The 15,585-nt window shown below is 48.0% G+C and overlaps 1 protein-coding gene across 2 annotated transcripts in view; it reads left to right on the forward strand.

Annotated features, from left to right (window-relative positions):
* NCAPG2 (non-SMC condensin II complex subunit G2) overlaps nucleotides 1-15,585 on the forward strand; it is a 60,865-nt gene extending 45,280 nt beyond the window's left edge. For both annotated transcript variants that reach the window (XM_047763343.1, XM_047763344.1), the window contains 6 exons: nucleotides 2,376-2,563; nucleotides 3,734-3,874; nucleotides 6,125-6,228; nucleotides 7,719-7,819; nucleotides 8,740-8,839; nucleotides 15,197-15,585. In XM_047763343.1, the coding sequence (XP_047619299.1) occupies nucleotides 2,376-2,563; nucleotides 3,734-3,874; nucleotides 6,125-6,228; nucleotides 7,719-7,819; nucleotides 8,740-8,839; nucleotides 15,197-15,248 (686 nt within the window). In that variant the 3' untranslated portion in view covers nucleotides 15,249-15,585. The remainder of the gene's footprint in view (nucleotides 1-2,375; nucleotides 2,564-3,733; nucleotides 3,875-6,124; nucleotides 6,229-7,718; nucleotides 7,820-8,739; nucleotides 8,840-15,196) is intronic.

Raw genomic sequence — 15,585 nt, forward strand, 5'->3', positions numbered from 1 at the left:
AAAACACCAGCATTCTGCACAATCAGGTGCTGGAAGTAACGGGGCGTGTGGGGAAGGACGGCTCGGAGCCAGCTGTTGGATGGTGTCGTGTGAGACGGGCTGCAAGTTGATACTGCGCCCGGCAGTCATCACATGACTGGGCAGGAGGCTGAGTTCCCGACACGGAGCGTGACCGCGAGGGGGGGACTGTGTCCTAAACGAGGAGGTAGAGGGGGATGGACGGAGACCACGGCCTCCTGTGCAGAGCCGGCCAGAGGGGCTCGGGGCAGCACAGCGCCTCTGAGACAGAGGGGGCCTGTCCTCGTGGCTCTGGCTGCTGCCCAGGCCCAGGCGCGTCTGCTCCTGTAGACACCTGCCCTGAGAGCCGACCAGCAGGGCTGGGCCAGCAACCCACCATGGCCCAGCCGCCTCTGTGCACCAATCCTCCAGAGGGCCGGCACTTCCAAAGGGAGGAGGGCGCTCTGTTTCCTGAAGCGTCTTTTTTTTTTCTTTCTTTTTTTTTAGGGCCCCACCTGTGGCATATGGAGGTTCCCAGGCTAGGGGTCGAATCAGCTACAGCTGCCGGCCTACCACCAGCCACAACAACGCCAATCCGTAGTGCGTCTGCAACTTACACCACAGTTCACGGCTACACCCGATCCTTAACCCACTGAGCGAGGCCAGGGATCAAACCCACATCCACATGGTTCCTAGTCGGATTTGTTTCCACTGCGCCAGGACAGGAACTCCCGTTTTCTGAAGCATCTTGAGAAGTTTCTCCTATTTCGCTTCAGCACTGACTGTATGGATTTGGTTATAGGGCATATGTGCTTGAATGTAACAAAAGAACTTTCCGTTAAAACTTGGACCGTTTCGGACTTTTGTCAACCACTAGAGATTCGAGTGCCAGGCTGTCGTGCTGCCCAGGACCTTGTCTGCAGGCCCTGGCCTCCGAGCTGTTCCCTCCCTCAGCTCCGCTGAGACTCTGGCAGCGGCCTGGAGGCTGTGTGTCCCTGTGCCTTCTTTGAGGTGACGAGATTCACTTCCTGCGGTTGAGACTCTAAACTCCGTGTGGGCTCTGGTGGCACCTACGCCTTACAAGGGTAACTCGGCTGGAGTGTGGCCCTTTCTTGTACTTACTTGAGCAGATAAATTTGGACTTTGAGTTAGTTTCTTATCTACGTCTCAAACAGAGCTTAGCAATCTCTTTTATAAACCGAGGTGCCTTATGGAAGCGCCGTGTGTGTGAGGCCATATGATTCCCAAACACGGTAGAAGGGGTCGCCCTGCTTTGTCATCTAGATGCTAATCCTTTAATGAGAACGTTATTGCTGTGCTTTTCCCTATGACACGTTTTTATTTTATTTTATTATTTATTTATTTATTTTTTTTGGCTTTCTGCCTTTTCTAGGGCCGCTCCTGCGGCATATGGAGGTTCCCAGGCTAGGGGTCCAGTCGGAGCTATAGCCGCCGGCCTACACCAGAGCCACAGCAACACAGGATCCAAGCTGTGTCTGCAACCTACACCACAGCTCACGGCAACGCCGGATTGTGAACCCACTGAGCAAGGCCAGGGATCGAACCCGCAATCTCATGGTTTCTATCCAGATGCGTTAACCACTGCGCCACGACGGGAACTCCCCTATGACACGTTTTTAAAACTATGTATGTGTAGCTTATATATTAGATATGTTTAAGTGTACATAAGAAAGAATCATGGTTCCTGTACAGCCCAATGGGGAGGCCACCACACGTCCAGGCCTCAGGGCTTCTCGGTGTTGGACAGCGTGTGGGTTCAGAGTGGGGTCAAGACACTCGGGGACGCCCCAAGCTTGCTGGAAGGCGCGGCCGCTGCTCTGCAGCGCACAGACGTGCCTGAGCGAAGCAAAAATGAAGAGGAAGTCCCCAAGTGAATTGTAGGACTGAGTTCACACACTGAAAACGTTTTACCAAATGAACGCCACTCAGGACAGGAGACCACGTTTCCCGTGAGCCACGTGGTGCTGGAGATTTGGGCTTGGAGAGTCTCAGGTCATATTTTGAAAGCTCTCGGGCCACCCTTCGCAGACCTGTCATCGATGTTACCGTCACCTCAGAAAATAAGACCCAGCCTCCACCCGGGGTTCAAGATACGGCGTTGTCCCTACGTGCGGTGGTTCTTAGTGTCCGAGCCAAATGCTCTGTTGCTGTTGTTGGAGGTACTGGCTTTGCAGTTAAAGGGACCAGGCCGTGTGCCTCTCTGTCTGTCACAGTTCATATTAAGTCGATTAGCCTGGTGTTGTCTTACCAGGGACACTCTTCCTTTACCATCATAGACATGGGTTGAGTGAAAAATGTGTAGTAATTTCAACTAAAGCGTGTGACTGAATAATTGACTTTTCCAATTCTCTTTCCAGTGAAGGGGTTCTTTTACGTTTCACTGCTTCTCGGCATTCTGAAAGAAGTAACTAGAAGTTCCCTGATGCAGAAAACAGATTCAGGGGAAGACGTCGCAACCCTGTTTGATATGGTCCAGAAAGTATTTCAGCAGATGCTGGAATGTATGGCTCGGAGCTTCAGGAAGCAACCAGAAGAAGGCTTGCGGGTACTGGCGCCTCCCCAGGGGTGGTCAGAACTGGAGAGACAGCGTCCACCTGATGGCCAGGGTTCCCCAGGCCAGGCCTGCTCACAGGCTGCCCTGTTGGCCCGGCTGTCCTGTGGGCATTGAGGAGGTGGCCAGTGGGTGCCGCCTGCAGCTGGTGCTGCCAGCCTTCTTCAGAGGGTGGCGCACTCAGGCAGTTGGCTCTGCTCTGGGGGCAGGAGGCACAGGGTCGGGGTGGGGACAGGGCCTGCCTCTGACCGGCAGTCTTGGAGCAGCGTTCCTGGGCCCAGGTCAGCAGGCCGGCAGCGAGAGGCCTCTGGAGTGCTCAGCTGAATCAGTCAAGATTTCAAAATGCTTAAATGGGGAGTTCCCGTCGTGGCTCAGTGGAAACCACTCTGACTAGTATCCAGGAGGACACAGGTTCGATCCCTGGTCTCAGTCAGTGGGTTCAGGATCCGGCGTTGCCATGAGCTGTGGTGTAGGTCGCAGACGCGGCTCGAATCAGTGTGGCTGTGGCTGTGGCGGAGGCTGGGGGCTACAGCTCTGATTCAGCCCCTAGCCGGGGAACCTCCTTGTGCCGCCACGGGTGTGGCCCAAAAAGACCAAAACCAAAGCTTAAGTTGGAAGATGTTTATGAGCTACTGAAAACTTTCAGTTGTGTTCTGCTTTTAGCTAGTAGAGGTAATTGAAAGTTTTTGCCATGTTTTCTGTAGCCTAGTTCATAGTTGGGTTAATGTGAAATGTTCCCGTTTTTGGTGAGTTGGTTCAAGTGTCCCTCCCGTTTAGGTCTTGGTCACATCTTTTCTGTTCTCGCCATTGGCCGTGCAGCTTCGTTCAGAACACACGGACCATCGCTATGTCTTCGCTTCATTACACGGATGTCTCTTCATCTTTCTTCTGTTTCAAAAACTTGAGTGATGTTGATACTCCTGTCCTTGGGGTTTTTCTTCGCTTTGCGGAAAGAATGGGATAAAGTTCATCCCGTCCCTCCCCCGACCCCGGGTGGCGGGGCTGCCATCCCGGGGTCTCCGCATGTGTTCAGCAGCAGCAGAAAGGAGGGTGGGGACCCTGGGGACGGCCCGAGAGATGAGGCTGCGGGGGAGGCCGCAGGAGGCCTCGTCCTTGGAAGTAGTTTCTCCGAAGCACTAAACTTGACCCCTGTGTTTTTTTTAGCTCCTTTACTCCGTTCAGACGCCTCTTCAGGAATTTATCACCACCGTGCAGGCGTGGCACCCGGGCACGCCCGTCCACCGGGGCGTGCTCTCCACTCTGATCGCCGCGTCTGTGGTCGAGATCAGTCACCGGCTCCAGAAGGTGAAGCGTGTTGGTCCTGAAACCAGGCTGTTTTCTGCTGGCAGCACATCTTCATGGGTTTCCAAGTGTTGTTTCAAGTTTAGTGGGAGGTTTCCTTTGCCCACAGCCGCCCTCAACAGTTTCATGGCTGGTTTCTGTTTTAGAGTCACGTGACTGTGGGGCACTGTGTGAAGGCCGTTGTCACTCTTAATTAAAACCAGGCTGGGAGTTCCCATCATGGCTCAGTGGTAACAAACCCCATTAGCATCCATGAGGACGCGGGTTCAATCCCTGGCCTCACTCAGTGGGTCAAGGATCTGGTGTTGCCGTGAGCTGCGGTGTAGGTTGCAGATGGGGCTCGGCCCTGGCGTTGCTGTGGCTATGGTGTAGGACGGCAGCTGTAGCTCCAATTCGACCCCTAATCTGGGAACCTCCATATGCTGCAGGTGTGGCCCTAAAAAAGACAAAAAAGAAAAATAAAAAAATTATCCAACTAGGCTGGTTCCTTCCACTGGGAACATTTCTTTTTGCCAAATTTTAGAGATTGAAGTGAGCTGGTGCATTTCCTAAGATTCCCTTCTTTGACAGGCGAAAGCTGGTGGTGAGGGCGCAGGGCTGCTCTGGGGCCATGTTTCTGCAAGAGTTCACGTTTCTGACTGACTGTAGCATAGGCCTTACTTCTCTTTTTCTCTTAAGGATAAAAAATGTGAACCCATGGTGCCCGCATAAACAGATAGTTTATTGGCTCCTACTCTGTCAGCACTTGCGGTTTGCTGGCAGTAGCCGATTTTATGTGATTAGCCTACTTGGTTCAAGATTGATATAACCAGGATGGTAATTCAGGTCTGAACAAAAACCCCTCTTTCACGGCGTGGAAGCCAGGTGGTAGCGTGTGAGGGCACAGAAGGATGAGTGAAGATGGTTAATGGTGTATTTTCTCCGTGTGAAGAGATGAAATCTGGCAGGAAATACTGAATTGTAGAAATACGAACAGAAATAATTTGTATAAATTTTGTATTATAAAATGACAAATATAGGGAGTTCCCGTTGTGGCTCAGTGGTTAACGAACCCCACTCTCATCCATGAGGACGCGGGTTCCATCTCTGGCCTCGCTCAGTGGGTTGAGGATCCGGCGTTGCTGTGGCTGTGGTGTAGGCTGGCGGCCACAGCTCCGATTCGACCCCTAGCCTGGGAACCTCCATATGCTGCTAGTGCGGCCCTAGAAGACAAAAAGACAAAAAAATAAAATAAAATGACAAATATTAAAAAAAAGTCGACAACATTCTAAGACACTAATAAAATGTGAGGCCATCCCGAAAACTTGAAGGGAGTGGCTTTGGTTTAGGAATGTGAGGACTGGACCGATTCCTAGAATAGCTGGAAGTTCTTCAGCCCAGTGATCTGTATGGCCGTCAGGGGCCTGGGGGCTGAATCTGACCCGTCCTCTGGCTTTGTGACTGAGGTTACATTGGAACTGGGTGGTGCCTGTTTATTTGCATTTTCCCTATGGCTCCTTTGGTGCCGTAACAGCCCACTTGAGGAGCTGTGGCAGAGACTGTTTTGCCCATAAAGCTGAAAATATTTAGGACTTAATTTAAATATTTACTATTTCACTGCTTTATAGAAAAAGTTTGAATTAGGAAAACCTGATCTGGAGTTCCCGTTGTGGCTCAGTGGCTAACGAATCCGACTAGGAACCATGAGGTGGCAGGTTCGATCCCTGGCCTCGCTCAGTGGGTTAGGGATCCGGCACTGCCGTGAGCTGTGGTGTGGGTTGCAGACGCGGCTCGGATCCCACGTTGCTGTGGCTGTGGTGTAGGCCGTCGGCTACAGCTCCAATTCGACCCCTGGCCTGGGAACCCCCATATGCTGCGGGAGTGGCCCTAGAAAAGGCAAAAAGACCAAAAAAAAAAAAAGAAAAAAAAGAAAGAAAACCTGATCTGGATTAACAAGAATAATGCGTTAAATTTGCTTTGCATAGAAACACATTGTTTACGGAAGAAGGTAGTTGAACTGAAGGTTGAATCAAGACAGAAAGCTTGAAGGTCATGTCTGGCTTTGTTCTTCTGTCCATCCGATTGAGATGCCCCTTGTCTAGAGTGATAGGTTAATCGCAGTCATGGAAGGCGTTGCAACGGGTGATAAAAATCCTTATTCTGAGTGTCTGGAAGACCTTTCTCAGGTTTGGACGAAGACCCATAGTCGTGTGACATAGGCCATTGGTCCGTCCCCGTCACAGTGCATGTTACCGACCTGACCTTTTCTTGCAGGTTTCCGATACTGAAGAGGTTGCTCCCCCAGAGTGTCTTTCAGACCTCCCGCCATTCTCTCGGTGTTTGATAGGAATCGTGATGAAACCTCCCGACGTAGTCAGGTAACCGCTTTCTCTTTGCTGTCTCCTTACTCCTGTCGTGGCTGCAACTCTCAGTATTTGACTGTCAGAATTCCGAAACAGTACATTTTTCCTGGGAGAAAACATCCTGTACGATTCTCTTTCATTTGACGAGAGATTAAAGATATTAGCCTTATATTGATACAAAGAGAAATTCTAGGGAGTTCCCATTGTGGCACAGCGGAAATGAACCCAGCTAGTATCCATGAGGATTCGGGTTTGATCCCTGGCCTCACTCAGTTGGTCGGGGATCTGGTATTGCTGGGAGCTGTGGTGTAGGCTGGCAGCTACAGCTCTGATTCAACACCTGGCCTGGAAACTTCCACATGCTGAGGGTGTGGCCCTAAAAAACAAAACAAAACCAAAAAAACCCCAGAGAAATTCTAATTTCCTATGCAGTAGATTCATCCAAATAGTCTGTGGTTATGCTTACCATAAATAACGTTCATTTAAAGGGAAATATTTCAAATGCTCATGTGGGAGTTCCCGTCGGTGGCACAGCAGAAATGAATCCGACTAGGAACCATGAGGTTGTGGGTTTGATCCCTGGCCTCGCTCAGTGGGTGAAGGATTTGGTGTTGCCGTGAGCTGTGGTGTAGGTCGCAGACGTGGCTCGGATCCTATGTGGCTGTAGCGTAGGCCAGCAGCTCTAGCTCCAATTAGACCCCTAGCCTGGGAATCTCCTTATGCTGCGCGTGCAGCCCTAAAAAGGCAAATAATAATAATAATAACTGAAATAAAAAAATAATGAAATGTTCACGGGTACTCAGTTCCCAGTGTGGCTTAGCAGGTTAAGAACCCGACAGTGTCTCCATGAGGATGTGGGCAACCCTGGACACTCAGTGGGTTAAGGATCTGGTGCTACCACAAGCTGTGGTGTAGACCCGGCAGCTGCAGCTCTGATTTGACCCCTAGCCTGGGAACTTGCATATGCCACGGGTGCGGCCATTAAAAAAAAAAAAAGTTCACGTACACTGAAATATTTCTTGCCATGGACGCTTTCAGAACACGACTTGGTTAAACACTGGTGAGGCTTTTATTCTGCATGCAGTTGATGGTTGTTCATGCCGGGTGTCACATGACTGAAATTCTAGGGTTTCTTGTTGTGCAGGCAGGACTGAGGGGTTGCAGATGTCGGATACGTGGAGCTTTAATAGCAGATATGTTCCCTAAAAACGAAAAAAGCGTTGTGTTTAGCAGCCATAAATTATCTTTTAATAATATACTAAATCTCGTTTCAGTGCATCATGAGAACACAGCGTAGCTTTTTTCAGTTTCCAGAATGTCCTCATTCTCTTTCTAGCCACAGCGTCTCATACTCACAGGGAAGAGAATGGGTAGCGTTCAGTCAACTTCCCATGTTACCTGAAGACCAGAATTCATGGTGCTTGATGAATCCTGGCTACATTTGTCTTTCTGTAAATGTAGGGTATACTTTAGAGTAACTCCAGTTTCTTATTACTTTTCTGCAGGTCATTTTTAGATGAATTGAAGGCCTGTGTCACTTCTGAGGACATTGAAGGCATTGTATGTCTCACAGCTGTTACGCACATTATCTTGGTCATTAATAAAGGTTGGTCAAGTTTTGTCTTGTATTGCCTGGGACGTTGCTGGGTGCATCTGATGCAGAACTGCTGCGGGACGTTTGGGACAAGTCCTTGGCGGGTCAGGCCCTCAGTGCTTTCCGCCTGGGTGCCTGCTGTCTAGCTAACCTGGACCAGCCTGAATAACAGCCAGCTCCCACTTATTCGTGCAGCTTCTGTCCACTTTCCCCACCGGACCCATTATGTGTCCCTCTCTGTGCCTCAGACCAAATTTCTATTGATTTGTCATTTATCGCCTTTGTCGTGTGTATTAGAAATCTGAATTCATTTTTGGTAATGATGGTGTGTTTTGGTATTAATATTTAGTGTATCTGCTGATTTGCTTAGCCTTAGTCATGCCTCTTCTGACTATCCCAGCCAACTGAAATAATACTGAAAAAATAATCAGAGATACCTGTAAAGTGCTTACCTAAGTGTAAAAGACAGTAATGTCCCTGCAGAGGGGCTACTGTTAAGTTTCTATTTTTTGGGGTCAGTTTTACTAATATTGAAATTGTTGCCCAAGTTATGCATAGAGTTCTCTTCTCAAAACAAGCTCTCCATCTAAGCCTGAAGGCACAGTCTGGCTGCAGATTTGTGACAGGCCCACATCAGGAAGGACTTGCCTGACAGGGTGTCTCCTGGAGAGTCTGCAGGGTGAGGGCCATTCTCCACCTGGCACATGGGAACCGCCTCAGAGCTGGCGGGGGCTTTTGTAATCACTCATGGCATCTTCTAACATCCCTCTGAAGAGAGTTACCACTGTTCCACTGTTCGATAGATGGATTCACTCAAAGGGAGGGAAGGAGGCTCCATCTTATTGAAACTGTGCCTGCGTTGATAGAGTACATGCACTTTTTGTGTGGTAGTGTTCAAACACTTTCCTATCTTTAACACCATTTTCCCACAGGTAAAAATAAGAGTTCCAAAGTGAAGGATGTGGCAGCTACTGTGCACAGAAAACTAAAGACATTCATGGAAATTACTTTGGAAGAAGATAGCTTGGAAAGGTAAAGCCCTAGCTGTACCCCAGGTGTGATGTTTAAAAACTATAGCTCTTCCTTAGATGTATTTTAGATCATGTTTTCATTTTTGCTGATTACAGCCAGGTAGGTAGAAGACTGGGATTGAAAGGACAGAAGTGTTTCTTATTGGCAAGACCCCTTGAGCATTTGTGTAATTCACTTCTTCGGTCTGTCTTTAAAAACAAAAACGAACTCATTTGCAAAATCCTGCTCTAGAAAAGTAAAGGCATATAAACTCATTTTACATGGTTTTAACGTAAACAGATTATTTTTTTGATAATTTGCAATATTTTTGAAACCACGGGCATTCCTGAGATATAATTAAGTTTGCACGTATCTGCATTGGGAATTGGAATGGTCCCCACAAGACTGAAGAAATAAACATTGTTTCTTACTTTCTGGGTTGTCCTGTTGCTGCCAGAGGGACTGCTGCCTAAGAATGTGTTCACTGGCCTCTTTGTTCCAGCTGAGTGTTTTTGCTGCTATATACTCTTTTTACATGCTATATAATTTCCTGTAGACTCTTCTGAATTGTGTTTGACTCTCAAACCAGCCACAGAAACAATGTTATTCTTGCTATTGTTTTCTGAACACCATAGGGTTAAATGTTACAGAGCCCTGGTTTATATAAAACTAACCAGATAATTAGTTTTATATATGCCTGGGAAATAAGTCACTTTCCATAGCTACCTTCTCCTTTGGAGAAAGGCTTTAAAAATCCAAAATTGCTGACTTATGAATAAAGACAGTTTTGTGTCTTCTTTCCAATCTGTATGCTTTCTTTCCTTTTCTTGTCTTATTGCATTAGCTAGCACTTCCAGTACAGTATCAAATGGGAGTCGTGAAGGAACATACTTGTCTTGTATGTGATCTTTGTGGGAAAGCCTCTCATGTCTCACCATTAAAAATATAGTGTTAGCTGTAGATACTTTATCAAGTTGAGGAAGTTCCATTCTATTCCTAATTCACAGATAGTTCTTATAGTAGGAGTTGAATCTTATCAGATGCTTTTTCTGCATCTGTCAGTAGGATCATATGATTTTTCTTCTTTAGCTTGATGATGTGATGGATTACGTTAGTTAATTTTCAGATGTCGGACCAGCCTTGTGTATCTGGATGAATCCCACTTGGTTATGGTATATAATTTTTTATACACTATTGGGTTTGATTTGCTAGTATTTTGTTGAGTACTTTTGCCTCTATATTCTCGAGATTGTTCCATGGTTTTCTTAATAATATTTTTGTCTGGCTTTGCTATTAGGGAAATGCTGGCCTTATAGAGTGAGTTAAGAAATAGTCCTTCTGCTTCTGTCTTCTAAAAGAGACTAAAGAATTGGTATAGCTTCTTCCTCAAATATTTGATATGATTCACCAGTGAATCATTTAGGTTTCGTGCCTTCTACTTGGGAAAGTTATTAATTATTGGTTCAATTTCTTTAATAGAAGCCTATTCAGACTGTCTTTTTTTTTTCTTTTTGTCTTTTCTAGGGCCACACCCATGGCATATGGAGGTTCCCAGGCTTAGGGGTCTAATCAGAGCTACATCTGCCAGCCTACACCACAGCCACAGCAACACCAGATCTGAGCTGCGTCTGCGACCTACAACACAACTCATGGCAATGTCGGATCCTTAACCCACTGAGCGAGGCTAGGGATCAAACCTGCAACCTCGTGGTTCCTAGTCAGATTCATTAACCACTGAGCCACGACGGGAACTCCCAGACTCTGTTTCTTCTTGAGTCAGTTGGCAGGTTGTGCCTTTCAAGGATTTGGTCCACTTCATTAGGTTGTCAACTTTGTGGGCATAGTATTCCTTGATTGTCTTTTTAATGTCTGTGGGATCTGTACTGATGTCCCCCTTTTCATTTTTGATTGTAATTTGTGTCCTCTTTCTTTTTTTTTTTTTTATTCAGCCAGGATAGAGGCATTATTGGCTTTATTGATCTCTTCAAAGAAGCAGCGTTTGGTTTCTTGTTTTCAATCTATTTTTAAAATTTCTGCTCTAATTTTTATTATTTCTTTCTTTTGCCTACTTTGGATTTAATGTGGTTTTATTTGTTTATTTTGGTTTCCTAAGGTGGAATCTTAGATTACTGATTTCAGATGTTTCTTTTTTTCTGATATATTGATTCACTTCCATAAGTTAACTTTCAATCATTGCTTTTGCTGCATCACATAAATTTTGATGTTTTCCTTTTCATTGAGTTAAAAATATTTCAGCCTTTCTCTTGAGATTTCTTCTTTGACCCATGTATTATTTAGAAGTGTGTTATTTAATCTCCATACACTTTAGGACTTTCCAGTTATTTTTTTGTTACTGATCTCTAGTTTAATTCCATATAGTCAGAGAGCAGACATTATATGGATTTCGTGTCTTTTAAATCTGCTAATCTGCTTTATGGCCTAGTGTGTGATCGGTCTTGGCTGATGTTCCATGTAAGGTTGAGAAATGTGTGTTGTGCTGTTGTTGGGTGAAGTGGGCTATAGGTGTTGATTGCATCCTCTTGATTGATTGAGTTCAGCTATGTCCTTACTGTTGCTGCTTGCTGCATCTACTTTTTATTGCTGTTTTTGGCCGTGCCTGTGGTGTGTGGAAGCTCCCTGGCCAGGGATTGAACCCACACCACAGCAGTGACCTGAGTGGCTGCAGTGATAATGCCAGATTCTTTATCTGCTGGGCCACAAGAGAGTTCCTGGAGGGGTTTTGCTTCATGTATTTTGCGATCCTTATGTTAGGAGCATTTGAAGTTAGAACTGCTATATCTTCTTGATGAATTGGCCTTTTTATTCTTATGAAGGGTCCCTCTTTTTCTCTAGTTATACTTTTCTCTGTAAAATCCATTTTGTCAGGTATTAAGACAGCCCCTCAGCCCCCTTTGGTGAGCCTTTCCGCAGTGTTTGTGGTGTTTTTTCAGGCTGGAGGCTGAAACCCCACAGTGACCAGCGTCGTGTAAGCTCACAGTCAGGTGTTCTTACCAGAGCATTGCTCTGACGGATTGTGGACTAGTGAGGGTTGCAGCAAACTCTGAGGCGATAGAGATGGGACAGTGCTACCCCTGGGGGGATGCACATCCCAGGGCTGAGCCTGGCTCCAGCATGGGGCCCTGAGGCTTTCTCGAGGACCAGGACCACTGACACCTGGCCTCTGGGAGCCGGGAGGCCGTCTATAGGGCGGTGCTCAGGGAGTACTCGGCCAGGCTGAGGTCTCTGCTGAGTCCCTGAGCTTCCAGCAGCTCAGATGGCTACTGGCTGGACAGCCATCCCGTGGGGCCCCCAGTGCCCCCCGTGCTGTCCAGGCCTTCAGGGAAGGCCGGGCCCTGCGGGAAGCCCCCGCCAGCACCCCTGCTCACCAGAGTTGAACGCTTTTCCTTGGCTCGCAACCAAAGACAGCCAGCCCCCGGTCCAGGGCCCAGCTGAGGCCCACAGAGGCACAGCGCCAACAGTGATGTTTTATTTCTTCATTCTTTCTACAACTATGTGCTGTTTTCTCCACTAAGCTGACACACAGATGGAAGCACCCTCAAACAGTAAATAGGTAGAGGCTCTGTAGTAGTGGCTTCTTACTTACATATGCAAGCCGTACAAAAACCAGTGTCTGGGAGAAAAATGACCTAAAAAATTGATGAAACTTAAAAAAAAAAATCAATCTAATGGAAGGTAGGCAATTAAGATTGAAGACTGCATTTTGAACTCTTATTGATTTAGTGTTGATACAGAGACATTAAGGTGAGTCTCCGTCTTTAGGACTCTGGGAACCCTCTGAGTTAATGTTTTAGGCAGTGGGGCGTCCATTCCTTCAGACAGGAGCATTTTCTGGACAATACACCAGCTTTCTCTCCAGCAGGATTGGTATCTTGTGACTGGTCTGTTGCGTGCCGTCTCCTTGCACTTTAAGTGGCTCACGTGGCGTGGCGCCCTGTCAGCTCTGTACACTGACCGTTTTCTCAGCACAAGCGGCAGGCCTTTGCCCAGGGCTTGTGCTCGTATCACTCCCGTGCCTCGTACAGGATTTCCCATTCGAGGCTTTTTCTGAAGGGCTGTGCTGTGTCGTGAGTGTCTCCTACGACGTGAACTGGACCCACGTCACAAGGACGTTTCTTGCCGGTAGTAACTGTGTCTCGGTGGCGGTGGCTTTGGTGGGTCCCCAGCACTGACCTCGAAGGAAAGGACTTTCCCCTGAGCAAGTGGCCTCGTCTTTGTTATCAAGTATTGATAAGTAAGGTCCCTTTACTTCACTCTGTGAAATAAAAAAAAAACAAACAAACCCAAAAGCACCTGGGACCTTGGTCTGGATAATTAAAAACTACCTGTAAATAAAACCCCTCTTGTCTATAAAAAATATACATTGTTTATCTTACTGGTTGTTTTTCTCCCCCTTGGAGATCCACGGGCACAGACAGGTGTGACTGCACATGTGTAGTGGTCAAGTGAGAGAGAAATAGGACAGCCATTCGAAAAGAGGCAGAGCCAGGCCCGCCAGCCAGGCAGGCAGCTAATGATGGGAGTCTAAAGAAAAAAAAAATCGGTGAAGGGAAACAATCAGCCCGGAAGAATATCCTAGAACTAAAACCCGAATCAGAGATGTTGCTGGGGCACAGAGCCACAGCCTCCCGGTGGTCCGGAAGGTCACTGAACACAGACGCGCAGGGGAGCCCTGGAGGGTTGACCAGGAAGAGGCCCAGGGAGGCAGCCGGTGAGAGAGATTTTCCTGGAGCTAAAGAAATAAGCTATTTTATTATATTTTTTTGTCTTTTTAGGGCCGCTTCCATGGCATATGGAAGTTCCCAGGCTAGGGGGTTGAATCTGAGCTGCAGCTGCCCGCCTATACACCACAGCCATAGCAATGCAGGATCCTTAACCCACTGAGCGAGGCCAGGGATCAAACCCGTGTCCTCATGGATACTAGTCAGATTCATTTCTGCTGAGCCACAACGGGAACTCCCCAAATATGCTATTTTAAAGACTTTTTGTTGTTTTCTTTAAATTCTCCATGGGTGATGAAAAAAATCTCACCTAAGTCTGAGTAAAATTCCTGAATTTTGAGATAAAGAGAAAAATCTAAAATCTTCTAGATCTGTATCAGCCCCTGCGTGGCCCCTTGTGACGTGTGGAACAATTGAGTCCGAATCGAAGTGTGGCCCAGGTGTAAGGTCACGCGGGCCCTGATGCTGATGGGCAGACCCTGTGGGTGATGCTTTGTGCTGGGGGCAGCTGCCTTCCCTCGGCGTGTCGGGTCGGGTGAAAACACCCTTGTCCGCACACGTCGGAACTGCACAGGTCCATTTAGGCGCGGCTACTTGTCAATAGTTAATACCTCAGGAACCCTGGATACAGAGGGACCACGTCCTTAGAGGGCCACCAAGTTCTTTGCAGATTTCGACTTTGCAGAGGGTTGGTGCCCCAAACCCCTGCATTCTTCAAGGGCCACCTGTATGGAGATGCATTTCACCTGATTCTTTCGATGTCTTTTAATGAAGCTAATAGAAAACGCAGTTTCGCTGTGCTTATCTTAATGCTGGACAGGGCTACCCCAGACTGTGTGGTTGGTTAGTTACCACAGGGGCAGGACCTGGGCAGAGCCAAGCACCCATAGCACCTCCAGGCCGAGACACGACTCAAGCTGAGAGGTCCCTTGGGATAAAGATTGAGATTTGTCTTGTCAGGCATGGGAGGTTGGCGGCCCGCCCCCCATCTGAGGGAGTCCTCGGGCGATGCAGGAGGACGGGGGCGATGGTGAGGGCAGCCAGGGAGGGCCCTCCACGTCGAGCCACCCCGTGGGGGTGTGAAGCTAGCGTCCTGGGAGGGCACGTACCAGGTGGCTTGGTGGGCAGGAGCGTGGGCACGAGCAAGTCTCACCTGGGCACAGGTGTGCAGGGGCGGGGAGGGCGAGCGAGGTGTGCAGGTCTCAGGCCACTGGGGGGTTGGGTGAGCATCACCACAGTAGTGCGCCTTGGGCATCTAGGGTTTGTATCCCCGTGTTCTCGGGCGGGAGGGAAATGAGCCCGTGGTTGCGGGAAGGCAAGGCGCCCGGCCACACCTGTGCGCTGTCGCGTGTCTGCACGGGTGTGGATCCACGAAGCAGAGAGGCCTTTTGACTAAATAAGAGTTCCCCTGCGGGAGCACGGCCAGGGGAGCACGGTCCACCGCGGAGGGTGCTCTGTGTCCTCAGGCACAGTGGGGTGGGCTCTGCCCACCCGCCTTGTGTCACACAGGTTTCGGGCGATGGGCGTTCTTCGCATCTGCACGTGAGAAGCAGTGACTGTTTCAGTTTTCTCTTGACGTGGGTTGGAAACCATTTCTAGACTTCACTGCGTGATTCAGTCCCTCGTCCCTGTGTTTCAGATTCCTCTACGAATCATCATCGAGAACTTTGGGAGCGCTTTTGAATTCGTGACCAAGCCAGCGTCTTTGGCCTTGTAAACAGAGAAAAGGGAGTTGGCGAGTGAATGTGTATTTTCTTAGTGTTTTTAATGCTGACAGCCCATATAAATGGAGAAAGGGTGCCGTTCATGTCGGGGTGGGTATGAGTAGAAAACTCAAAGGTTCTTAATTGTTTGCCTCGTGCCTGTATAAATAATATATTTAACTTAATGAACTCCAGGTATCAATGGTGCAGAAACCTGTGGTGCAAAGGAAAAAAAAGACGCTTTTCTAGCAAACCTGGTTGTTTTAAAAATGACTTTTATATATAATATTGCTTGCAAGCTATGAGTAATAAAGCCGTGACAATA

The sequence above is a fragment of the Phacochoerus africanus genome, chromosome 16 (assembly GCF_016906955.1).
Source record: "Phacochoerus africanus isolate WHEZ1 chromosome 16, ROS_Pafr_v1, whole genome shotgun sequence".
Lineage (NCBI taxonomy): Eukaryota > Metazoa > Chordata > Mammalia > Artiodactyla > Suidae > Phacochoerus > Phacochoerus africanus.